This window comes from Hetaerina americana, unplaced genomic scaffold (genome assembly GCF_022747635.1).
Source record: "Hetaerina americana unplaced genomic scaffold, ioHetAmer1.1.p SCAF_5, whole genome shotgun sequence".
NCBI lineage: Eukaryota > Metazoa > Arthropoda > Insecta > Odonata > Calopterygidae > Hetaerina > Hetaerina americana.
Window position 1 is genome coordinate 58,624,512 of NW_027287095.1, and position 27,408 is coordinate 58,651,919.

The window sequence follows — 27,408 nt, forward strand, 5'->3', positions numbered from 1 at the left end:
TAATAGAAATGTACAAAGAACTATCATAGCATGCAGTTTGCATATTTTATTACATACTTAATTCCTCGTTCTCTACATTTTAAATTTACATTTTATCATTTGTCTGCTAACAAATATAAAAGGCTGCTTGTGAATGCCCAATTGGTGTTTTGGAAGCTCTACTGCTGTGCTTCTGAAATTGGATTTCAGTGTATCTGACACTGAATTTCAGCATATCTGACATTCAGTTGCATTGCTTACAGCACTGAAAACTGGGAAGTTTGAAAGACAGCGCCTCTGAAGCAGCTGCAATGTCACAGAGTTGCAATTCTGATGCACATCCTCTACATTTAGTGTTTTAAGGTAAACGATTAAATTGGTACATATAATATGTATGGCAAATTTCTATTAGTAGCAGTCTACCAGTTAGATTATTGATGAAAACAGGCACTTAGAACTGTTATACTTATATTAATTGCCTATCTACTGTTCATTCATTCAATCCAAAAGGCCTAATCTTATCCTCACTCTACCATGTTTTTCCAAAATTATCCCAGCGGTCACATTCTTTAACATTCCCCTGTTCTGAATCCATATTACATGCTTTGAATTTTTCCCTAACCCAACCACACCCAGCACTTTTTAAATTATTTTCTTAAATTATTGCCCAAATGATGAAATATGTGAGCATTGCAGAACTATGCCCCAAATACAAGTTTGCACTAATATTTTTGTTTGCACCAGCTCCATCCTCTTTAGAAAAGCTACTTTATCCAACACAATTCTTCTTATAATATCCTTACTAATCATCCCACTTTCATATAAAATGCTGCCTGAATAAGTGCAGCATTTTATGAGTTCTAATTGTATCCCTTGAACTTGATTGTTAAATATAACTTTCAGAGAATTTCTAAAGAGTCCATTACCTTAATATTTTCTTATTGATTCTCATTTCATACCTATCATACTGGTTTTGTAGTTAACTCAGTAACCATTACAATACTTTAGTTGACTGGCTAACTATTCACATATTGTATCTATCATTGATTCACTTCTTCTTTCAAATACCTTTTGCTAATGCAATTCCTCTCCTAATGCCCCCAATACTATGCTCCTCTTACTCTACACAAATAAAATGAAACTATACAAATAAAAGGTACTACTCAAATGAATTTACTGCTCCACCTGCATTACTTTATTCCCACCTACTGTAACATTTAACTTAGCTTTCCCACTTCTGGAGAATCTCATTACATTTGTTTTCATATGGTTAATCCTCATCCTCTCACATTGTTCCTGTAAACTCACTAACACCTGATTATCTGAAAAAAAAGACTTAATCATCTTGACATTCACTATTTTCCAGCTCAAGCCAAACAAATGATACCCTAAAAATTCCCCGAGAATTGATGTTGAAAAGTAGTGATGGCAACCCTGTCTTACTCCCCTTCCAATTCCTACCCATCCTGATTCTCCCTCGACTACACTGTGCCATTTGATTACAGGTTTTGAATAAGTTACCTATCCCTCCAATCTATTCCCATGCTCTGTAGTATCTCTATTAACTTTACTCAATCTAGATGCCTCCCAAAATCCACAAAGCACACAAAGACATTCTGATAATATTTATGTACCTTTCCATGAATGGTTTCATCCCTGCATTAGTATTATACATTCATTTCCCCTTTCTTAAGCCAAACTGATCTTTAACGAGGTAGTTATTTGAACATTTTTGTAACCTTCTATTGATAATTCATAGAACTACCTTTGCTGTATATAAAATCAAACTTAAATGTCCTAGAGTCCTCATATATGACTGCTTCACACTTTTTCAGGATGGGGATTGAATATGAGCTAAGGAACTCCGGCCTAATTTACTCTGAGTTATATTACTCATATATATTAGTTGAAATAATTCCTTTCTTCCATTTTTCCCCAACCTCTATGGTTATTTTGTATGGATATTATCTATCCTTACTGCCTTGTTCAACTTCATACCCCTTAATACTTTTTCTATCATAATATCTAATATTCCTGTACCCAAGCTATCCTCAACCATGTCACATTTTCTTTAAATTTCTAAATTAGCTGAACTAATATCTTTATTAAACAGCGCCTTTATGTATTCTTTCCTTGCCCCGTGACACCTTTTGGCTGTATTAATAACTTCCCTGTCTTATTTCTTATGGTTTTCCTTTACAACAGTCTGTAAATTCTCTTACCTTCTTACATGGGGTTTCTGCTTTTCCTAGTGTATGAAATTTCTCCATATTTGATTTGTTTTTTCACCACAACTCCTTGGTGCTATTCATTTCCTATTTAAGTAATCCTTCCCCACTGTCCCTTCATCTAAAATCGAGAAAATACAAAGCACATCTAAACCTCCTTTCTCCATTTTAGATAAAGACTGCCGCAAAAACTTGTTTTTTCCTCATTGAAAGAAAATATTTTCAATGGAATGATAGCGTAGCCATGGATTCACCAGTAGTGGCCATATTATAGGATTTTGAATAAAGTCCAAAAATGCCACCAGAGAAAATGGTTCCTATCCTTTAGATGCATGAATAATACCTTTTTAGTGTTTTCGTATAGTAGATAAGGGCACAAAGTACTCTAAGAACCTTTAAATAAGCGACATCAGGTAATCAAATTTACAATTAATGCAGAGAAAAACCACATTTTCATGATGAAATTGAGAAGAGCAGACAAAATAGAAGCTTTAGACTGTCAGTATAATGAAAGAAAATTTCCACGAACTGGAATTTTAATTCTCTCTCCATTACTTTGCCTTCCAGGTATCATTACAAAGCTACAAATTAGTAAACACATTTTGCATACTTACTTCCTAGAAATTCGATCTTATTCTAACGCTCATAATTTAAAAAGTAAGTCTTACCAATGTATTATTTACTAGCATTATGACGGAAAACGGGCAGAAAATTTAACCAAGCCAATAATTATGCAAACATTTTAATTACCAAGTCTGTCGTGCTGTTACATTTGTTCTTGTCCAGCGATCATGTTTAACTCGGCATATGCAAATAATGAAGTTTCTGTTTGAATTTATTTGATTCATATAATTTTTTACATAGCAACAGTATTTAAGAAGGAAAATAGTTTTAAATTTACTTTAAATATGAGAAACTTCTCTTGGTACAATCATTTCGTTTTTTTTATGCATTTGAAATCCTTGTCCTTAGCTGCCAGCCAATCCCAAAATGAAAGAAAAAAGAAGATCCACACGATATACGCGCTTGAAAGTGAAAGCGGTGGAAGCTGTCTCCTTACTGAGTTTTCGTCTGCTACTAAAGTTAGGATGGAAGGACGCGCGAAGCTGACGGAAGAGGCATCATGGAAAAAACTGAAGGAATTGTATTCAAAAAGTGGAGAGAGCATCAATATTTTATCCATGATGAAAAGTGACCCAGAGCGATTCAAAAAGTTAAGGTAAACTGCTTTTTGAGTTTGTTAACCTCGGAGTGCCCCGGGTGGGACTTGACCTTCGTTTGACTTTCATATATGCCAGAGGAATTGAGCAGCTTTAAAGAGTAAATTAAGTTAAATTGGATATATTCTGTGTTATTTTTATAGCCTATCTTTGAAAACTCCATCGGATGGTGATATACTGATTGATTATTCTAAAAATCGTGTCAATGATGAAGCGTTGCAACTCCTCTTCGAATTGGTGAGAGTTAATTTAGCTAATCGCAGATTATTGTAACATAACTTTGTTCGATGTGAGCTAAAATGTATCAGAATTTTGATTCGTAAGTTTTTTGTATTAATAAAGTTTGTGAATGGCATTTCAGGCGAAGGAAAGGAAAATTGAAAAGGCGAGAGATGCAATGTTTTCGGGTGAGAAGATCAATTTTACCGAAAATAGAGCGGTTTTACATATTGCTCTTCGTAATAGAAGCAATAAACCTATAGTAATCGATGGAAAAGATGTAATGCCCGATGTAAATGCAGTATTAAGCCATATGAAGGAATTTACTCAACAGGTATAACCATATTTGCTTACCTATGTAATCAATTTTAATAGTCATATGGTTTGAATTTGTGGTGGCTGATACTTAAACACGATTACATTGTTGTAACGTGGGGAGCACTCAAGCCCAGCTATATGGCATTATAAGTACCTTAGAATTGAATCCCAAGGTGCATTTAAAGATAACTCTATTTAAATTAGCCGTTAGTTTTAATAAATGATTCTGTGGTCATTATCACTAGATAGTCTACTTTTTATCAGTTCAATAGTCTTGTTTGAATTGTTCAATTTGTGACATTACTTAAGGCTTCAGTGGGAGTGATACTTTAATCGCTTCTAGTACATGCATTGACAATTAAAATGGAGAAACTATTCTTATATAGTTGGAGTAGAACTTAAGACATCTTTTATCATTGGCGATTGATTGACAGTCCAGAAATTTAGAGAACTCCCTATTCTGCTACTCCTAAGGAAAGCATACCTACACCCAAACCTTCGTTTTAGGGGTCATCTTAAGTTCTGTTTTAGGTGTCCTCCCCTGTGATGTTCGCTGGGGATATTCCAATCAAAACATCTATTGAAACTATTTTCAGCTTCAAATGCTTATACTATTAAATGTATGCTTGGATATTTACAGGTCATATCAGGTCAATGGAAAGGCTATACGAATAAAGCTATTACTGATGTTATCAACATTGGAATCGGTGGATCTGATCTGGTGAGTTTGAATTCATGGGTAATTCATAAAACATTGATTCTCAAAAATACCCAGAAGCTTGTTTCTTGCTGGTGCGTACCTGCTTGTAGTTGACAGGGCATGGATTTGTCTTATGGGTTTTGCACAAGTATCTAAATTGAATTGTGGTGCAATGTACAATGGAATGGAATTAGGTGCATGGTGAAGCTGAATTTAATGCCTTGTTTGTTGATTTATTAGGGACCTTTGATGGTTACCGAAGCTCTTAAGCCATTTGCAATTGGACCACGTGTTCACTTTGTATCAAATATTGATGGCACCCATTTGGCTGAAGTATTGAAGAAGTTGAATCCTGAGACAGCCCTCTTCATTGTGGCCTCCAAGACTTTTACCACGCAAGAAACTATTACCAATGCAACGTCTGCTAAGGAATGGTTCCTCAAGGCTGCAAATGATGTAAATAGTCTTTTGTTATGATCTGAGTATTAGTGAAACACTGACTAAAACTGTGAAATATTGATTTTATCAACTACAATGTCCTCTGTTCGAATGATAAATTACATTGTAGTAGAAATGAAATGTTGTGATAGGACATTCTTGGGGTATGAAAATTTAAATAACCTCCCTAAAGATCAGTTGACACTCAGTTAATACATGAGAAGTTGTTCGGCATAATCATTGCTGAAAGTAAAGTCAAAAATTACCCATAATTTTAGGCCCACTATATGGGTCAATTAGATGGTAAATTCAGGATTTAAGCATGGCATATATGGAACCTCCCTAAAATAGTAATATTAATTTATGTATCAGTCCAGTTGTAATTTGTTTCTGGCACTATTGACTGTTGTTCATGAAAATTATGAATGACTTAAATGTCAATTTTGGCCATAAACAAGGTTTTCTTCTGACTCAGTAAATTTATTCGCTATGCATTAGATGTTATATCTCCGAGAAACTAATGAACTCTTTTATGTTACAATCAATTCCCTGTTCCAGCCCTCTGCTGTGGAAAAGCATTTTGTCGCCCTCTCAACCAATGGAACAAAAGTCAAGGAGTTTGGTATTAATGAGAAGAACATGTTTGGATTCTGGGATTGGGTGGGTGGTAGATATTCCCTCTGGTCTGCCATTGGTCTCTCCATCTCCCTTTCAATTGGATTTGAAAACTTCGAGGCTTTACTTGCTGGAGCTCATTTTATGGACAATCATTTCTGCACTGCACCTCTTGAACAGAATGTAAGTATTTCTTCAAATTCTAAAATAGGAACAGCTTTAAGGTCCCTACTACTAATTCCACCTCTGAAATCTCTTTCTTTCCCCTTCCTATTGGTACTGGCACATGCAGCAACAGAACATTGGTTGGCTGGTGCGATGCCTCTACCTGTATTTTTCTTTAGAAATATTTTATTAAGTATTGCACATAAAAAATTGAATTCATTTTCATCACATCATTTTGATCATGGGAGGGTTAGAATTCATTTCAGTTGTAGCCAAATGACAAATTTATGATTCAAAATTCTTGGGCTATACATACATAGATTATGAATACATATTTTGTTTATTCTGAATGTGTAGACCACTGCTAATGTATTCATATAGGGTATAGTAATATCACTAAATTGGCCTCCCCAATTAGTGTGCTAAAATATTTATTTAGGGGGGGTGCACACACCCATTTATATGGCATAAATGGGGGGGGGCTAATGTGTGATACCAGCATGAGAAAGTGGTAACTGAAGAAACTACATGGGCTATCATCAGCAAAATCTCATTTATGAGAACCTGCTTTTCAAAGTCAAATCCTGTGCCCTCTTATAGATGTTGTTCCTCAGAAACAGCCTGGCAAAAATAGCCGAGATTTTAGGACCAGGGAGGGTATAACGATTTTTATTTTAAGTATTCCTGAGGCACACAAATAAGAGAAAAGGAAACTTTTACTGCAGGAAGGAAAAAGACCTATAGAGTAATCAACATATCTTCCATTCCACCTCAACTCCTAATTAACCAGCTAGAGCATTGACAATTGAAGGATACCACCCGGGCCTAGCATGGGAGGTCAAGCAGCCTATCAGTTGTTAAGTCTGTCTAGTTGGAGAGTTCAGTTGCCTCAGTCCAGTGGGTCTGTGGTTCACTTATTGAGTACCAACTTCTTTTCAGCCTAATAATTCTTTGTGTGAGGCAGTCTTAACTGTGCCATTGTGAGCTGGCTTTAATAAGTCAATAACTGCATGTAATAATACCAGCATTTAGTACCTGTTCTTAGTTACTCTTGCGGAGTATCATACAGTAGTGTGTGTGGATGTTATTCCAAAATCATTGTGCTTTGTTCACTTTCTGATTTCTAATCATTATTAATCCAGAAGCACCTGATGATCATTGCTATTTCTTTCATGCTTATTAAAAGCATCTCTGTGGATTAATTGGTCCACAACACCAAGGGCAAGAACACTCATAATGTGTAAGATTTTTATTTTAGGTTTCTTTTTTCTGTCATTTGATTGGGTCTATAGCAGGAATGATTTTAGGCACATGAGGGCTACCACCAGTCGTTGTGGGCAAATGGTAGGATAAATTAGAACAGACGTTGCAGGATAGGAGGAGGATGGTATTATAATTGGTATTCTACTGTTTAGGGTAGGTTTTGGTTGGACATATACTATTAAATGGTACAATATTACATTTCTTTGCCTCTCCTAACAAAAAAGCGTCATATAGAATACTGTGATAAACCTCTCTTAATTACACATACATTCCTTTACTTTTCCTACCCATTACTTGGCTGCCTAATGTTCTCCTCTCACAGTCTTCAACATCCCATTGCTAAGCAAAGAGCTCTCAATCGATCTTTCCAGCCTCCTTATGATTTCTCCCAACAATCCTATCTCCACCCTCACCATATCTAGCTCTTCTTTGTTTGTTTTCCTTTCTGTCCATTTCACCCTTTCCATCCTTCTCCACACCCACATTTCAAAAGCCTCCAATATATGCCCATTGTCTTGTTTCACTGTTTTCATGCCTTACAAAACCATGCTCCATATGAAAGTTTTAATCAGTCTTCTTAATGGCCTTCCTTACTCAACAGTATTGCCATTAATTCCCTCCTCTTTGTTAAAGCTTCGTTGCCACGTGTCATTCTTCTTATGTCCCGACTACTTTGACCATTTTGGTCTGAAACACATCTGAGATAGGTAAACTATTCCTTCTGCTCTAGTTTATGAACTTTGATTTTAATATTCAACATAGCTCTCCCATTTTTTTTTAAATTGCATAGCTTTTGTTTTGTTTACATTGATTCTCATCCCAGACCTAATACACTGACTTTCCAAAGTGCTCTGAAATTCTTAAAACCCCTTGACTAATTGGTAAACTAAAGCTTGATTATCTAGTCAATTGTAAACCTAATTGATTTCATGAATTCCCTACTAAACTTAATATCTACCTCTTTAACCATTTCGTCCAGATACACATAGAAAAGCACAGGTGTTTAATTAAGTGGATGCTACACACATTGGTATCCAGAAAACTAATTGAGGGGGTATACTGGGTGAGGTTGAAGTAGGGAAAGAGTAGGAATTTTGGATAAAATTAAGGGTGGTAGGAGATATTCAAAGCTAAAGAATGCTTTCCTGTGATGGGTATATGGCATACATATAATACAAGAGTGGCATTGAAGTCAAATTGAAGGGTCATAGGTTCAAATCCTGAGGAATTCCCCTGGGCAGTTGTTAAGTATGGAATAGAAAATTGAATTACACCCATAAGTAGCTACCTGAAGGTAAATTTTAAAATAACCCAATTTTACCTTTTGTCCTGTGACCCTTCAAGAATTTGTCTTACTTGCTTAAATGCATAGTAGAGATCTCACAATTTTCTGGGAAGAAACTCTGTGAGCCTGGAAAATTTAACTTCCTCACATGTGCAGTTTGAGAATTTCAATCAGGAGCTGGGTTCAACTCGGCAGATAATTTGAATTGGGAGAGAATCGTAGGCAGCTGATAAAACATATAATTGACTTGTTTAAAAAAAATATCTAACTATCATAATAAGCTGATTATCAACAAACTGCTAACCATTTATTTTGTTAGGGAATGTCTTACAAATTGTGACATTGAAGACTGGTGGTCTCACTATTTTCAGGCTCCAGTGATTCTGGCTCTCCTTGGGATATGGTATCATAATTTTTACGGGGCTGAAACCCATGCCTTGTTGCCATATGATCAATATTTGCACCGCTTTGCCGCATACTTCCAGCAGGGTGATATGGAATCGAATGGAAAGTGAGTGGGTTTATATTTCTGCATTTCCCTCAAATCATGACTTAAAAATGAAAATCTGTGACGCATTATTATCATGCTAGAAACATTTTATTTTGATTATTCCTTGCCAAAAGGTAAATTAGTTGAATGTGTCTGTAATATCATGCTTTTTCTTCATGGAACATTTTTGTTGACCTTAGTTTAAGCAAGAGTTCTGTTTTTTTTTGTTGCAAAGGAATAGTTTCTTTCCATTTTTGCAGCTCAGAAAAAATGTTCTTACAAAATAATTCAAGTTAGTGAAATTGATTACCCACCAGCCAGTATAGTGCTAGCTTCTAATCTGTATTGTCATATGTTCTGGCAATTAGCAAGTGGAATATGATGTGTGGTGACCTGCTTAACCTGTGATCATGGATAGAGAGTATCCTTGAATCTAATGCTATGATTTCTTCACAACCACACACTTTTGGTTGTAGTTTTTTTCTCTTATACGTGTACTCCGTGCACACATACTAAGAGATTTATTTATCATGCAGGTATGTCACTAGAAGTGGTGCTGTTGTTTCGTACAACACTGGACCAATTGTTTGGGGAGAACCTGGTACAAATGGTCAACACGCATTCTATCAGCTCATTCATCAGGGCACAAGACTTATTCCCGCTGACTTCATTGCCCCTGTCAACACACACAACCCCATCAAGTCTGGTTTGCATCACAAGGTATTTTCTGTTATGCCACGGTTTATCTATTTCCAGCTGAAGTGTCTGCCTACGTATTTTTCAAATGGATTGAATTCAAATATTAAAAATTTGATAGCATGATAAACACAAAGTTTTAATTACTTAAGTTGGGCTTAAGGAGACTTAATACTTAAGGAGTACTTCTTAATAACTAAACTTAAATTTTAAATGTTATGTTAATATGTATTACCAATTTCTTGGCTTGATAACCCTGGAATAAACTAGTACTTTATGTATGTTGTGATTATACTTTCATTTTTAATTTTCAATATTGCCCTTATTAATGCTAATAGGACTTTAATAGAATGCAATTAAATAACATTATTTCATGCAACTCATATCAAATATAGTTTTACATTAGTCTCCCTCTCTTCTTGGAGAACATCTACATAGGTTAAAAGACAAGATATGGTGGTAGTTATTGTAGAGGTTATTAAATATACTGGAAGAATTTAATAAAAGAGGTCAAACTCATGTCATTTGGAGAATAGAGAAACCTTTGATATCATAAGTATGTCTTTACACCAATTTCTTAATTCAGTATCAATTTTCATTGTCAGGGTACTATTACAAAAGTATTTTGTGATATTTTACCCTACCAATTATATGTTATACTTAATATAATTATAACAACCATGTGCATGATGCATCTATTGCATTGCCCTATTTGTAGATAACTGCTATTTTAATTGTGTAACTTAAGTGATTTATGTTAAAAGATGCAGAAATAACCAGTCTCCCCACATGGTTATCACAGATCCTATTGGCTAACTTCCTTGCCCAAACTGAAGCTTTGATGAAAGGAAAAGGAGTTGAAGAAGCAAGGGCAGAGCTGAAAGCTGCTGGTATGTCTGGAGAAGCCTTAGAGAAAATACTGCCTCACAAAGTATTTGTTGGCAATAGGCCAACTAACTCCATAATGGTGAACGCTGTTACACCGTTCACTCTTGGGGCTCTTATTGGTGAGGAAATTTATATTTTAAATAAATATAGACTTTGCTTAATTTTTAACAATATTAATGAGCCATATAATATATTTTCAGCCATGTACGAGCATAAAATCTTCGTGCAAGGAGTTATATGGGATATCAACTCATATGATCAGTGGGGGTAAGTTTTTTCTCACTCAATGCTCTTTTATTCAGTGATTGTAATTCAAGGGAGAGGTTCTCAACACAGTGCCTACTTTATTTTCACAAATTTAAGCCTGCTTTGTAAGGAATATCATTGGGATTTCAGGGCTGACATATCATAGTAAAATATCTCTTGATTGTACTTTTCTGCTGCTATCTATTCTTCAGTCAAACAGAGAAAAAAGAAATGGAAGAGTGCCGGGGTGAAAACAGGATATAGAATGTTGGGATGATGCTGAGGATAGGGATGTTGGAAAAAATTAAGCTAGGGATGGAGAAAGGAAACATAACACATTAGGTCTGTGTGGGGTAAGATGGATAGAGAGCAAAGATTATTGGAGCAGTAATTGCAGAGTGATATATAGTGGAAGAACAGGGAGTCAGCATGGGGTATTCTCAAAATAGAAAACTGGAGAGAAGGGCAGTGAATGTGGAACAGGTAAATGACAGATATTATGTAGAAATAAAAGCAGACCCATTCAATCAAGTGGTGATCCAAGTGTACTTGCACAGCAAGTAGTCTTAGGGAGAAGTAAGTAGTTAGTGTGTATGATCCAATTAAACTATATTATTGTGGATATGCCTGGAAGAAAACACTAGATAGAGATGGGGGATTGGAATGCAGTGGTAGGCTAAGGGAGAGATTGAATAAAGGTAGGAGAGTGGGGTTTAGGGGAAAGGATTGGCTCGGGGGAGAAAACTATGGTTTTGTAGAAAAAATTACTTAATTATTACTGATCTCTGGTTTAAACACTATAGTATTCCTCCTCCTATTTTTTCAGCACATACATGATATGGTATGAACAATAATGGGGGAACTTTTTTACACGCCTCTCTGTCCCGTTTAGTTTGCTTATCTTTAAATCCAGTTCAAGTAGTCAAATAAAATGTGTATCCCTCTTTGTTTCCTCCTATTTCTGTCTATAATCTTCATTCATTTTACCCTGCTGAGCATCTCTTTGAATTCCATGAAACAAATGTATCATGATTTATCTTTGATAAAAATCATTTGCTATTACTGCTTAAACATTGCATGCTCCCCTTTCCTTCATCCACCCATTCTGATTCTCACATTGGCAGTGGTCTCTGATAGATTACTACATTCATTATTTTATATTTCCATGGAAACCAGAGTGGAGTTGGGGAAACAGCTCGCTAAAGCAATTGAACCGGAACTAAATGGAAAAGATCAAGTGAGTAGCCATGATGCATCAACAAATGGACTTATCAACTTCATCAAAGGAAACCTGAAAATATAATTTCCTACCACATTCATTCCGGTGGAAATGCAACCATACTTGATTATTTTTGGTGATCCTTATGGTGTCAAGATTATTTTGTTTAAGGTACAGGATATATAGATGAGGGCATTGTTACTATAGATCTTTTGATAATTCTCTCTTATATTGGTTAATGCTTTCATGAACTACAAAGCTTTTGTTACTATTTTTATATTTATTGAAAGAATTTAAATGAACAATCAAAGAACACAGCTTAATGTAGATGTTTAGAATGTATAAAATGTTTTGTTTCATTGATTTACATGAAATCATGAATGTGTAATTGTCATTGATTTATTGTAAAAACTTACTTAGCAACAAACAGAAATAAATGTTTAAGCAAAAAATTGACTTTAATCTACAGTATGAAATGTACATTAAATTACATCAGATATACAAGTACAAATAAAAACTGAAAATTTTTTTTCCTTTGGATGACTAAAAGATACAATGGAATGTTTCACTTTATGCATTGGCCACAGCCCAGAATAGTAACCAATTTGGGAGTAAGAGAAAACAGCCAATGGGAAACACCCAACTGCCATATGCATACGTGTCCACAACAGAAAAGGTCAGAGCATTGCATGAAGCACCCATCACTTTGGTAAAAAATGCAAGGTCAAACTGTTTTAGTTCTTCGGGAAATGTGACAGCAGTGCTGATGGCTGCAGCAATACACATAAGGAATAAGGGCTGTAGCGGAAGCCAAACAAGTCTCTGGAACCACTTCCGGAACCTGAAGCAAAGAACCATGTTTAAGTCTAATGTTAATCAACTGTGTAAACATATCAGTCATGCATCAACCTGTTATCATTTACAATTGCTACAACAATTCAGGTTTTACAAGCCTAAATTGATTAAAAGTATTCCTCTGCTAGGGGTTTAACCAGCAATTTATTTAATATATTGCAAATTAATATTTCATACTTTAATAATTTAAGTTAAACACCACACAAATGTAACTACTTAAGGACAAAAATGCCAAAAACATTAAAAAAATTGTAAGATATACTGCTTCAAAAAACATGAATTGAAAGAATGTAAAATAATCGCATACCTATTCCTCGTTGGAGCAATCCAGAGTGCAGGAGGAACATATATAACAGCACAGATCAGAGCAAGAGAAAAGTTGTGCATGGACACAGCAAGCAGCATGGTAGACAACTCCAACAGGGCAACAATATTAACAAATGGAGCCCATTCTGGTGTCAAATGATAATGATTAGAGACATGGGTTTGTTTCGATGCAGTGCAGGCTATGGGAAAAATTATAGTCAGGCAGACTGATACAATCAAAAAGCCCAAAAAAAGAGACACTTCTGTTGGCAATGAAAAATAATGAAGTCCCAAGCGCGTTATCATCTCAGTCGAGGAATAAAGAGCCAAGCAAATCTTGTGTGCACCCAGGAATATTACACAGGCCCAAGGAACTCCATTCCACATAGAAGGAGGAACCTGAAAAATTGATAACATTTTCCCAAACTTAAATCAGATTGCAGAGTAGTGGCTACTCATACCAAAATGCATATTTCCGGGCCATTCCAAGATAACACAAGAATACCATTATATTAGTTAAAAATGCAGCACAGTATTTCAAATTAAGAAAACTTGTGATTGAATAACTCTTGGATTTAAGGTCCTCAAAAGGAGACATCATAGCATTTACATTTTGATTTCAACATTAATATTAAGACCAGCATTGTCAGAAAATTCTTAGGTAAGTCAAATTCTAAAATAGTTAGTAACATTCCAAAATTAATTATAACTAGATATGATTACAGCAACATTTTGCTTGAAATTCCTGAGAACCCAATTTCAGAAACTGAACTTTCATCCGTACCACAATTCTCATTTCTTGGCGGGAAGTCAAAAAATGACGAAACGGCAGTTTCAAATTAAAAACAACAATTTGGCTCCATACATGGGGTCAAATTTGGGATTCCACATGTTGATATGGGTCCTTGTACAATAGGTATCCACAGCAATAAAGAATAAAATATGACAATGTAATTTTGACAAAGATAAAAATTTTTCAAAAATATCATTGTGGGCCATCAAAGAATTTCAAGGAGAAATTGATAGGAAAAAATATTAAAAAATAAAATTATTATTACAGTTTTTGAAAAAAAATGAAATTATTGGTTAGTGAAGCAAATTTTTTACTCATTATTTAACTAATAGAAGTAATAAAATCTTCACATTACAATCTATAATCAATTTAAAAGCAAAATTTTTGCGAGCATTAAGGAAAATACACAAAATCAATAACTCACAAAAAAATAAAGAGGAAATGCACCATTACTTACACAATGACTCTGCTCATCGGACTCAGCTACACTTGATTTTTCAATAAGACTTGGACCTTTATCTTCCTCTTTCAATTTGTCAGTTTCTTTCCCCTCAACAACATTTTTATCTTCTACCACAGGATCTATTTCACCATCTTTGCAGTCACTATCCGGATTTGAATCAGGGCCATCACTTTTTCCACAAATTGATTCTTTGGCCTTCGGAGATATATCTTTGTCTTCTTGCATCTTCAGCCATACGACAAATGCTTTAATAAATAGGCCACCTCCTATCAATCCCAAGGGCGGCATGTACATCCCTATGTAAGCAGAAAATAAACATGGAAAAGGTATTTTGCCAAACATTAGATGAATTAATCAGAGCAATCGATTTCCAGGATTTTTTGAGCTAAATTATTTTATCACAACCAGTTATATTTAATAATTATCCAGCCATTTTTGTGATACCTCCACATTAACAATTCATATATTAACAAACATTACAATCCAACTTATCTTTGAATAAGTGAGACCGCAAATCAACATTTTTAAGGGCACCACTGTAAAAATATGTGATTGAAAAATTCCAAGAAACTGCAGAAGATGCCAATACGGTAACTTTTAACAAAGACATTCGCTAAATGTGCATTACAATGCAACAATTTCAAATTAAAAATCATCCCATACAAGTAAATGATTTTTACACACTGAAATTGTTGCATGGTAACTTCAAATTGAGGTTCAATTATAGTTGAGATAAAGGAAAAATCTTTTAAAGGTGTATTTTTATATTTTATACTTGAAATAGCTCACAGAATCATCACAAAATAAAGAATATGAGCCCCAATAATTAACTAAAACTAACTGTTGCAATGAATTTTCAAGAAATATTTATTGCAACTAACTAACACTGAAAACATCCAAGTACAACTTCTTTCGCAGGAATGAATTAGAAATCTATGTTGGATTTAGTTAAAATAACAATCATTCCATTATCCCACCTTTCTTCACTACTGTCATTGCACATTATATATTGCTAGATTCCAAGGACTCTGAGGGAGGAAAAAATGCATCACTTTTTCCGATCCAAATCTCAACATCTATGAGGATTCAACAGATTACCTAAATTTTTTCATGGCTTATCACTTCTTAAGTGGGTCAAAATAGCAACATAACAGGAAAAGCAATGTTTTTAGGTATTGCATAAAGAGTTTTATCTTCTGTTTTGCTCAAATTAGAATCATGACCAACTTTAAGAAGAAGAGTAATACACATTATTCATTCATGCTTCTTGCTGAATTTTTAGGTAATGCTGATTTTCAATATTTATATTTCCTTCTAACATTTTAAAAGCAATATTAATCATCAGTAAAATAAAATAATTTGCCAATATGGTCAGCTAAGATGTTTGATGTAACTTAAGATAAATTAACCAAAACTGCTTCTGCAAGAAAATAACAAAAGCATGACATTTTGTATAATTCATACATGTAGTATCAAACTGGCAGATGACTTTTCCAAACATAACTTTAAAACTTATCACATACAACTCCAAAAATCACCAACTTATTATCACACTAATGTTGACCAGCCAATGTACATTATACAAACATAAAAGTTACGGACAAAACATGGGGAATAAATTCAATGACCATCACGTCTGGTGAGCAGTAAAATATCATATAAATTCTGGAGCCAGGAATGTTAATTTGAGATTTTGAATGCATTATGTTTATAGGAGGCCACACTGGACTGTTTAAAAATGACATGAGTTAGAGGAGTACGTAAATTCAGAGTGTGATAATTAGCAGTTCCACTGCCCATTGTATGGCATTAGCTAAAAAAATTACAATAGATATATAAATATGAACTATTGTAAAAATTTTGCCTTGTGATTACAGTCGTACATAAAACTTCCAAGTATTCAAATTTCTACTTTAATAAATGTTCTAAAACCAAAAAACAATTGAATCACCTTTCAAAGCAAATAAAAATTAATTCAAAACCATCAATTTATTTTCTCACTTTTTTTTACAGATGTACTTATATAATTTCAACTTCTTACCTATGGAGATATATCGATCTGTGGCTGGCAGGAGGTAAAAAAAGAAAGACTGGTGAAATCTTTCCAAAAGATTATTCAGACTTCTGAAAATACGTTCCACAACCCTGCAAATAACATGAAAATTTTTAGAAAATGTTGCCATAAGAATTCCATTGATTCAATAATAAATAACTGATCGTAGCACTTTTCCACTAGATAATCACGTGGAAAATTGCTATGATCAGATATTAATTATGTTCGACTTCCACCACATAACACCTGAAGCTACTCAATTTGTCCATTGATCCAACAATCAAGAATTCTTCCTCTAGAAAATGAAATCCAAACATTGCGGCTCATTGAATTATATTCACATAAGTTTGATTTTGCTACCATTGGCAAAAGAACAGTCATTACAACTTCTGCATGATTTTTTGTCTTTGCATTGATATAAATCAATGTTTCTTCTGTCTACATGAAAATTTGAATGCAACATTCTATGAGTACTCTGTTTCTTCTTTCCTTGTTCTCAGGTGTAGTTGCATCCCAGTTATCGGTTAACATCTTGATTTTTGTTTTGGAATGATTTCTGGCATGGATTAACATAACCCCAATAATAAAATGTAATGATAAAAAGCAACTTAATGTCCAAACATGAAACAATGTAACCTACAGAGACACCCATATTGTTCTCACACCACCATTCATTTCAAGTAAATTTGCATACACAACCTTCTACAAATCCACGTATGATGCATAAGATACTTGTACATAGGGGTGCCTTTTAATATTTATCACAGTTCAATAAATGCTCATATATTTGACTAAAATTTCATAAATAGAGAAAATAGCTTCTTGAATTTTGTTATTAATTGGATAAATATATATCATCAAATGCATTTTTGATGTGATTTCAAATTTTATTAAAATGAGTTGACTTTAAACAAGTGAATTATGCCTCTATCTTTTCCCAGGATATTGAGCAGTGTCTAAGGAAAGGAAAGTGTAATTTATGCTTATTTCCTGTGGTACTGCAGAATATAGTATATTAAATAACCATTGTTGAATGAGTTATGAACAGTTAAGTAACCACAAACTGTATGAAATTGATGGTTATATGAGGGGTTAACTTGAAGATTAAATTGGTAAATGTCATCTCGATTAGGTCAACTCACCTGCCAAGATGATAGAAACCGGCTGGATTACCTTTGATCTTCTTAGAAAAACCTTCAAGTGTTACAGCCTCAATGCCAAACCTGTAAAGTGGATTAGGTAAGAATTATGAGAGTTCACATTTAGCCAATAACAAAGAGTACCTGTAAGAGATAACATTAATCAAAATAATGTACAAATGGCATAACTTTTCTACAGTAGGTGCTTCCCAAACTACTGGCCAAAGCTATAATTACGGTGGCTGCAGAATTTTAAGCTGATCTCCACTGCATTTATCTGCAATGCATGTGAAGTGCCCTGCTAGTACAGTGTTATGCCTATCAGATGAGATATTCTATGAGTATGAGCTAGAACTATGAGCCTTTCGTTTCCCTTCCTTTATTAATGCTTAAGCTGGTTTTCTTTTAACTATACCTCTGCAACCTAAAATCCCAGATATGAATTATGATCTCACCAATATTTACCTACTGATGCAAATAACATCAGTTCTTTTCCACCTGTTTTAAAAGTTACCATACACTCTTACAGCAATACAGAAAGAGTGTCCAAGTTCTTTCACTGAAGATTTGCCTCCATAATACAACTAGTCTTTGTGATGATTTCTGCAGCATTTGGATTGCAAAGGCTACGTTATCTTGGGTTTCACTGCATTTATTGATTAATTGCTTACAAAGGTTTCAACAGTATTCCAGCAAGTGCCTTCTGATAGCTGTATAGGAAGTGTTTGGTGCTCAGTGAAAATACCCAGTGTGAAAAGAATATATGTTTGTGTGTATTAAAGACCACGCCGTGCTGGCTTTAACTCAATACTATATCTAGAAAGGCAGATAAAAAGCTTTACATCCCTCAACAATGAGCAGAAACTAATTATCGGTGGTGATTTTAATGTTCCCACAGTAGATTGGGATTCGTACAGTTTTATAAATCGAGGTAAAGACAAGGATTTATTTGAGTCCCTCTTATTGACATTCACCTCGAATTCCCTACATCAATTAGTCACTTCAACAAGAAGGGAAAAGAACATTCTTGATCTATTAGCTACAAATATACCTGAAAAGGTCTTAAATGTAGAAGTTATTGATGGAATCAGTGATCACAGGGCTGTAAATGCTAAATTTTCCCTAAGCATAGAAAAAGTTAACAAACCTAAGAGAAAGGTTTATTTATTCAATAAACCTGACTATGATGGCTTAAAATGTGAGTTAAACTGTTCCTTTCTTAGATTTGACCAATTAAGCAACACCAGGAGTGTCGAGGATCCTTGGAATAATTTTCTTGTGATAACACGTTCAGCAATACAGAGACCTTGTAAATATATAAGAGAGAATAAGGATCCCCATTAGTACAACTCTGAAGTACAGAAATCTCTAGGACGGCAAAGGGTGTGACATGCCAGAATAAAAAACATGGCTACATATTCCTCTCCTGATAAAATCAACAAAACCATACAGAATTACAAAGCATCTAGGTCCACTGCGAAGAAGGCCATCCGGAAGGCACTAGCAGAATTCAAAAGGAAAAAATTAGGTGAACATTTAAATGATAAACCAAAGATTTTTTGGTCCTACGTCAGGGAAGTGCAGGGAAAAAAGTCCACTGTTAACTCATTGAATAACAAAAAGGGGGATAAAGTAACAAGTAGTTTAGATAAAGCCAACATATTAAACTCATTCTTCCAGATTGTTTTCAACATGCGCTCACAGAATATAACCAAGAACCTTCTGAAAACATTTCTACAGCCAATGCAAGCAATCAACTTTTCCACCCGCAGAATAGTTACTCCTTAAAAACATCGACCCCAACAAATCTCTGGGACCTGATGAGATACTGGCTCACATGCATAAAGAACTGTCATCTGAAATTTTCCCTTGTCTTGCTATAATATTTAATCATTAAAGAAATTTTAAATCATTAGCAGAAGAAAGCATGCCAAATGACTGGAAGATTCTGTAAAGCCCATATTTAAAAATGGAGACCAGGGGGACCCTAGTAATTATAGGCTAATACCTCTCACCTCCATCTCCTGTAAGATTCTTGAACATGTCCTTGTTAGTTCCATAATGAGGTACCTTGATAGCCAAGATTTATTGATTAATAACCAACACTCGTTCCATAAATATGGATCCTGTGAAACTTAACTCGCACTCTTTGTTCATGATATAATGAATTCCGGTGAAAGTAATATTCCAGTTGATGCGATATGCCTAGATTTTAAATAAGCCTTTGATGAAGTCCCTCATTGCAAGTTACTCATGAAGTTGGAAACTTATAGAATACTCGAGAGTATTTTATGCTGGATTAGACAATTCTTAAAAAATCGTGTTCAAACAGTCGTCCTGAATGGTGTAACATCTGATACTGTCAAGGTCATGTCGGGTGTACCACAAGGAAGTGTCATAGGCCCCCTCTTGTTCTTTATTTACATAAATGACCTCAGCACTGTGGTTAATAACAGGCTCCATCTTTTTGCTGACGATGCAGTGATTTATGGGGACATTTGAGGTGGCGAAGACAGAATAGCATTAGCTAACGATCTAGATGCAATTCAGACTTGGTGTGATACATAGCAATTGGAATTAAATTTGAAAAAATGCATAGTAATACATTTTTGGGAAGCGAGTAATTCCCTCCCATTAGTTACAAAGTGAAACAAACAGAATCGCAAGGGTAGATTCCTTTCAATACTTGGGTGTAACAATTACTCACGATCTGTCCTGGGGAAAGCACATATGAGAAATATGCGGTCATGCTAATAAAAAATTGGGATTTGTAAGAAGAGAGCTAGGTAAATGCGAAGAAAAAGTGAAGGAACGATGTTTTCTTGTCCTACCTAGTCAGGCACCACCTAGAGTGTGCTGCCAGCATATGGGATCCTCAAAAGATAAATTTGATTTCAGAATTAGATCAAGTTCAGCGGAAGGGGACTAGATGTGTCAAAAATTGTCATGACTAATGCAGTAGCATAACTACTTTGCTAGAAAATTTAGGCTGGGATTCTCTTACACAGCGGCGTTTACAATACAGATTAAACTTATTAAAAACATTTAAAGATGGTCCTTTTCCGATGACATCAAGAACATAATATGAACCCCAACGTATTACGGGTGGAGGGATCCCGAAAATAAGATTAGAGAGATAGACTGCAAGACTGATAGGTTTAAAACGTCAGTTTTCCAAAGAACAATAAGAGACCAGAATACTTGCAATCGAAATTTCCCAGGGGTCAGTTCGACACAATAATTATTAACCTACAAGTTAGGGACTATATATATGGTTATATATAATATAATTTTTTGCAAGTTCCCCCCACCTTCCCCCATCCATTTGAAAAACTCTAACCCCCTCATCCCATACCCTTTCCTCCTGGTGCTGTACCCACTGCCACACACCTTTTTGGTGACTCAGGATATTGATGTAGACTAGCTGGTTGGTTATCGAAAAATTCATTTCCACACGTTGTGGAGCCGGCAATCATCCTCCCTGCTGTAATCAGCAGTTTGTTACGCAATTCCTATGAGTTTACAAAAAACTGAATGAGGAATAAAATAAACTTGGAGAAAGATGCTAAGGTGATTTTGAAGGATTAATGCTATCAACCCAAGCCCATTACTATTGATACAGCTAACTTACTGGTTAGGTTAGGTTCTGGAGGGACACAAACTACCAAATAATTCTTTTGTCTCTCCTGACAAAACACAACAGCACCATACACTAGGCCTCTCTTCAACTCTGTATATTTCCTTCCTCGTTTTCCAAACATTCTTACCTCTACCACAGTCTTCAACATCTCACTGCCAATCAAAATGCTTTGCATCCATGTATTGTCTCCATAGAATTTATCTCAACAATCCCCTCTTCTCCCCTCCATACCCAGGACTTCTTCATTTGTTTTTCTTTCTGTCCAATCAACCTTCTCCATCCTTCTCCACACTCACTTCTCAAAATCCTCCAATCTATGCCTATCATCCTGACTTAAAGACCATGTTTCCGCTCCATATTAAGGTTTTCACTTAAATTTTCTTTACATCCTTATCCAATGTGCATATCATCAATTCCCTCCCCTTGTAAAAGCTTCTTTGGTTAACACAATTCTTCTTCTCATGTCTCTCCCACTGTGACCATTTTGGTCCAAAACACTTCCAAGATAGCAAATGACAGAATAATTTAATTGAATAATCCATAAAAGTGATTATACATGCCATTAGGATGAATATAAATTACAATACCTGTGAAAAAGTCCATGATTTCCATTAGGCACCCCAGTTGATTGCGTAAAGACCATTAACATTAGTGTATAGAATGAGTCCGTCCATCCTTTGAAAGTTTCATAATTTGGTGTATCCTCCTATATGCAAGAGGAAAAATTAAGCATTTTAGCTGCAAGACACTGCATGAAAAATAAAAATTTTAATTTAACATAATACCAAAGTAAATGCAACACTTTTTTAGTCAGCTTAACTTTGAACAACATGGAATTTCCTGTCTACACACTGCAAAAGTATGTACTGAAATGCTTCCATCAGGCATAGGTCAATAATTTTCAGAAATTACTAATATTGCTTAAAATAGGAAAAAAGTTCTTTAATTTACACAATACGAAAATCAATGTTGAATGAATGGGGTTATTTGAGGTATTTTCCAGTAAATATCATTTCTAAAAACCTGTTAAAAGAAATAACTCACAAGTGGAAAATAGTTATTACTAAATAAAGGAACAGTTTTAATGGGAAAAATTATGAATTTTAGGTGATAATGAATTAATTTGTGCTTTATGTTGAATTCAAAATATTTGACAATGGGATAAAACTTGTAGAAAGTATCATCATCCCCAATTAAGCTAGTTATGGTTAAGTTAATACTAGAAAATTTGCACTAACACATAATAAGTATAGGATAATACAGCACTGAGTTCATGATGGCTTGGGGTTTTGGACCTGCTACTTTATTCAGAGGAATGACGAGGGAGGCATGCATAAAGTTGACTACTTCAAATAAGCAATAATTATGAAATTATAATAGGTAATAAATTATACATAAATTTATAGCCAACAATAGAGAAAGGAGAAAATTTTGAGAGAAGAAAAGTGTTTAAATAAAAAGTTCCAGACTTCACTTTGTGCAAGGATGTTACTAGAAGGAATACCATTGTATCATTCAACAGAATTTTATCATTATGTAACCACCACCTTATATTCAATGTTTATACGTCATTTATTAGGTATTCCATACAAATTTTTTGAAAGGCATTTAATGCGTAATGCTTAGCACAATCCAATCACAAAATTATAACTTGCATCTTTGTCAATAAATTAATCAAATCAGAAAAATCACTACAAACTACCTAAAATCTAGTTTTTAGTTTACAGTGAGTTAAAATTGCATTACACATTATGATAAAGGGAAAACTAGGTTTTGTGTATGCCACAATTTAGAGCTCCTGAACGTTTTAACATTCTCTCAATTCCCTATCCCCAGCCACCAAAAAATAACTCCAGAAAAAGGTGAGGCCGAGAGAACAGCTTAACCAATAGAAATGTGGGATGGGAAAAAGATAATTAGAACTTGGGAGGAACAAGAAAAGGGGATTGGGGTTTCCTGACATGACACAGGAAATGGGGGTAAAGTCCGAAGGAAATATAAGGGAATTTCGTAGACCGACTGAGGGTCAAACTTAAACAAGGCTCTGGAGGTCATGGCAAATGAGTCAATGCCACTGTTTAATGGTAAAGTATAGAAGAAGAGAGTTGCAAAAGAGGATAATTGGGAAAATTTTAATTCTATGATTTCATTTTGGCAGGAATACTATTGGAATTACTGCACTAGCAACTTTAGCAGATTCACCCAGTGATGACTGAAATGCAAGAAGAAACTTAGTGAGTATTTTAATTAGTGATGGAGTCTATACAGAATTTCAAATGCCTCCAAAAATAAAATTTATGACCTTAATCAGACAGGTTTCGTCTATTTGAGTAAAAAAATCTTTTTAATTACTTGACAAATGAGTGGAAAATAAATAAAGACCCACAATAAGGAATATCCTGATTTAAATATCTCATATTATATGATCGGAGTAAAAAATGTGCATACTGAGAAGTTTCTTTTAGGCACAATTTCTCCATTAAAGTCTGGTTGCTACTTGATTGCAATTTAGGACTACATTAGAACTGCTGGCTGTATATGAACAGCCGGTTAATGTTTAATGCCATATAATGAACATTACTAGGTTTGATATAATTCAATTATGATATTTATCCTCTATCTCCGTAAATTGGTGTAGATGATGATGTCAGCCAAAGGCAGAACGCACACAACATCTTTTGAAGTATCTGCATGAGGGATCATCGCACGCAATGGCCTGTGTTACTCCATGACATGAGTTTTTTCCTTCTCATGCCTTTACCCAATGAAATATAGAGAGAAATGAAGAATATTCACGCCCACTTTCAGAGTGAACAAAGTCCTCAGGTCAAAGAGCCCAACACTCGACCCAATACCATTCTCTCTACCATCTGTGCAGTCTACGGAATAAAAACAATAAAAATATAGTCCTCAGCTTCATAACTTTCTTTTGCCCCTCTCTTCACTTATTTCCTTTCTCTTTATAACTTACCATCCATTATTATATTGTGAAATGACTGCCTTTTCACAAACACCTGAGCATTTCAGAATTATTGAACTTCTGAGAACTACAGATGAAAATCAAAGATTCAGTCGATGACAAATATTACTCTCAATTGTCATAAATTGGGATTTTTCATCAAAAAATTGTTCGTAATTTTATTTATTAAATAACATTCACTTAGCATGGGGACCACATATATGCATTCACCATGAGTAAGGTTTTGAGTTAACACCAATGTCATAAGTTTCTCTGTTAACTAGATTATCACAAATTGTGTATAAAATAATACATCAGGTGCAAACAGAATTTTAAAAATTGTTTTTTCATATCAAATTAATTATGAAATATAAGTCGATACATGCCTATTTTTTTATAAGTTGGTCCACACGGAGACCAAGTTCTAAAATTCAAGTTTTATTTATAACTTACTTACCTGATCCTTAAAAGTGTGCCTTATTCCTTCCTTTGAACACATTCGGTGGACGAGATTGACAAGGTCTAGGTTCGGCAGCTGTCCATTCAGACCTTCCACCTTAACATCTATACTTCCCACTCGTTCAGAGTGTATTTCCAAATTAACAGCAGCTTGAATGGACCCCCCCCTTCCAGGAAGAGTTCCAGCATCAAGGACCCCTTCATACCCACAAGAAACTCCATGATACGCCTCAAGCCAAGCCTGTACACCAAGCTGCTCATGTTCGGTAACTAGGAAAATTATGTCCTTGGCCCAATATTTCTGTCCTCCAGGAAAAAAAGACATTTATTCCATGATAACGGGCACACCATAATGTATGCTTGACATTAAAATTGTAAAACTTAAGTATCTTACTTCTAAAAAATTTTGCAAGTGCCATTGCAAGAGCAAGAGAAGGTGCCGTCGGGGGATGAATACTGTCTGGAGGTCGATATGGAACCGACAAAACCAATGCTTCAGTGCTAGAACCCCTTGGGGCTCTTAAAATACCATAAACATTTTTTCCAGTGAAAACCTTTGAAAGTAAAAAAATACGACCATGAGATTATTAAATAACGAAGCAAAACCTATGAAAATTTTGCAACAACTTTTTAGGCCCTTTTCAATGACATACCTTTCGGGAACCCAGGGGATATTTCAAAGTGAAGTTGTGTGTATAGGTATCCAAATTCAGCTGCTTGAAGCTGGATATAAGCCATGGATAAGGGACAGCATCGGGATAACGTGATGCTTCTTCCATTATTTCGGTATAAAAATTCTTCGCGCTACCGTGCTCATCAAATTCTCCTTTCACTAGTCCAGGAAGTAACGCATTTTCAGAAAAATAGGTACCTAAGGAGAGATAATGCTTTATATTATATGTCTTTTCCAACCGCCTGCGATATTTCAAGAACACTTGAACATTGCATTTTTATAAGTTCACGGGGAAAAAGGAAGCACATGACACCGATATGGGTACATCAGATATAAAAGTACCGATAGCTAACATTACAGCATGCAAAGTAGTAGCAAAAGTAAAAAACTAACCCTGTTACTCAGAATTAAATATTGATCAATAAAAACTTATGTACATGTAAACACATATTTCCAACTGCCTGGGGTAACTTTCTATAATTGCTTCTCACTTAAACACGAAAAGGTGTAAGCGAATGAAAGAAATTAAAAGTAATACCCAGAACATGACAGATGACATAAACAGAAATGTAAACATCGTTCTCGGAATAAATACTTTACCTGCATTAAATAATCCATTAGCTAGAAGCATGAACCATATTACTCCAGAAATATATGAGAGCACACATAATTTGCTGTGATGCGAAACTAATATTTGGGTTAACTTTCCTCGGCCGGCTCCAGGATCAGTTAAAAGACCCATTTCAAATTGTATGTACAAAATGTGAATTAAAACTGTTGCATTATAATTTAGATTAAACCCGTAAGATACTTCTGAATGGACCAAAGAACAGAAAAGGAGAGAGCTTCTTTAAATAAAGTACTCAATACATTGTTTACTTTTAAACACAATCAATACCACAATCCAGCACAATTTAGCGGCGCTTTCGATATTATTTTGTTTCAGTTCATTTCGTTTTTCATTTTCATCAAAAGAGAGATAACTTTATACATTTCATGAAAAACTATTTTACCCATAACCAATCCTCAAAAAATTAATTTTTTTATTAAAAAGTAACAGTAAAAAGTCATTAAAGACAGATATTCTGTTTAAACTGTTGCCAAGTTGACATTACAAGTTCCTGAGGAACTATTTTAGTTTTACTATTCAGATATGTATAGAAGCAATTATTTTTTATCCTAAATATTAAATATTTAAATTTGTTTATTTTTAGCATTAATTTTCTTTTAATGATCACTAAAATAATGAGAACAATGAATATGTTATAGACTGGTTGGAGGCTACAACAGGTGCGCCTGACGTCACCACGTTGTGTACATTCATTTAATGATGAGACTATGTTCGTCCTGCTCTTACGATGGTTGCATTTAGTTTAATTCTAGTTTGTATATAAGTGATGTGAAATTAAAATTTTAGTATGGTGTGAAATGAAAGTGCTAAATTCGGTAATCGTGTGAATGTACTCGATATGTCGAAAATATCCAAGACTCATCTGAAAGTTGATAGCACCCAAGTTGAGGTTAAAACTAAGGTGAGTTATTAAAATATTAAGATCAAGTTTCTAATGAATTTTAGTGCTCGAATTTGAGAAGTTTTGTTCTGAAGGATACAGTGTATTCTCAAAGGTTTGGTTTGTAGTAAACCTCTATCTTTCCTCCGAAAGTTATGTGAAATATAACCTTGAGGAACTGTTTCAATATTTCGTTGTCAACAAGTGAGAAGTATGCTTTTATCACATTTTATGAATGCGGAATACAATTTGCATTTCATTCAGTTTACGCTTCGATGGATCTTCCGTAACTGACGTTCGATGTGTCTGTTGCGATACCTTTGTTAAGTTTACTTTGAAATTGGGACAGTGATGTTTTTTTTAGTAAGCCGGATAAATATTGGTCCTATGCGGCTACGAGTTAATTGCTTGTCTAGTTTTTTGTATCCCCAGTTTTTAAGGCTACTAAAATTGTTTTCAGCGTTGATATTGAAATAAATTGAATTGTTAACACATGGTACATATCCATTGCAATATTTTGGATGTGCTCCTTGGTTTATTTGCAATCCAGAGATATTTAGACACATCTGGGCGTGATTTTCTTCTATC

General features: G+C 34.7%; 3 protein-coding genes across 3 annotated transcripts in view; 2 read left to right on the plus strand and 1 right to left on the minus strand.

Moving 5' to 3' along the window:
- Positions 1 to 3,247: 3,247 nt before the first annotated feature.
- On the plus strand, positions 3,248 to 12,402 carry Pgi (glucose-6-phosphate isomerase). The gene is made up of 11 exons (XM_071591610.1): positions 3,248 to 3,426; positions 3,571 to 3,664; positions 3,789 to 3,980; positions 4,605 to 4,685; positions 4,905 to 5,120; positions 5,661 to 5,900; positions 8,802 to 8,941; positions 9,457 to 9,640; positions 10,419 to 10,623; positions 10,705 to 10,771; positions 11,927 to 12,402. Exons 1-11 carry the CDS (start codon positions 3,296 to 3,298, stop codon positions 12,051 to 12,053), a joined length of 1,677 nt encoding a protein of 558 aa, XP_071447711.1. The 5' UTR covers positions 3,248 to 3,295; the 3' UTR covers positions 12,054 to 12,402.
- A 6-nt stretch (positions 12,403 to 12,408) lies between these two features.
- GAA1 (glycosylphosphatidylinositol anchor attachment 1) lies at positions 12,409 to 26,221 on the minus strand. The gene is made up of 10 exons (XM_071591609.1): positions 25,910 to 26,221; positions 25,290 to 25,507; positions 25,031 to 25,190; positions 24,635 to 24,942; positions 21,806 to 21,924; positions 17,582 to 17,662; positions 16,428 to 16,531; positions 14,381 to 14,682; positions 13,132 to 13,529; positions 12,409 to 12,810 (listed from the first exon to the last, which is right to left on the minus strand). Exons 1-10 carry the CDS (start codon positions 26,049 to 26,051, stop codon positions 12,540 to 12,542), a joined length of 2,103 nt encoding a protein of 700 aa, XP_071447710.1. The 5' UTR covers positions 26,052 to 26,221; the 3' UTR covers positions 12,409 to 12,539.
- A 389-nt stretch (positions 26,222 to 26,610) lies between these two features.
- LOC139694250 (partitioning defective protein 6-like) overlaps positions 26,611 to 27,408 on the plus strand; it is a 153,836-nt gene continuing 153,038 nt past the window's right edge. Inside the window, exon 1 of the mRNA XM_071592706.1 lies at positions 26,611 to 26,841. Within this exon, the coding sequence (XP_071448807.1) occupies positions 26,779 to 26,841 (63 nt within the window). The 5' untranslated portion in view covers positions 26,611 to 26,778. The remainder of the gene's footprint in view (positions 26,842 to 27,408) is intronic.

What these genes read in the sequence shown, in the direction of transcription:
- Pgi (XM_071591610.1), top strand. Translation starts at nt 3,296, where the DNA reads ATGGAAGGACGCGCGAAGCTGACGGAAGAGGCATCATGGAAAAAACTG. An exon ending in TCCTCAAGGCTGCAAATGAT is followed by an intron (nt 5,121 to 5,660) that starts GTAAATAGTCTT and finishes TCCCTGTTCCAG; the next exon opens with CCCTCTGCTGTGGAAAAGCA. An exon ending in GATATGGAATCGAATGGAAA is followed by an intron (nt 8,942 to 9,456) that starts GTGAGTGGGTTT and finishes TTTATCATGCAG; the next exon opens with GTATGTCACTAGAAGTGGTG.
- GAA1 (XM_071591609.1), bottom strand. Translation starts at nt 26,051, where the DNA reads ATGGGTCTTTTAACTGATCCTGGAGCCGGCCGAGGAAAGTTAACCCAA. An exon ending in CCGATGAGCAGAGTCATTGT is followed by an intron (nt 13,530 to 14,380) that starts GTAAGTAATGGT and finishes TCAATTTTTCAG; the next exon opens with GTTCCTCCTTCTATGTGGAA. An exon ending in ATTGCTCCAACGAGGAATAG is followed by an intron (nt 12,811 to 13,131) that starts GTATGCGATTAT and finishes TCTTTGCTTCAG; the next exon opens with GTTCCGGAAGTGGTTCCAGA.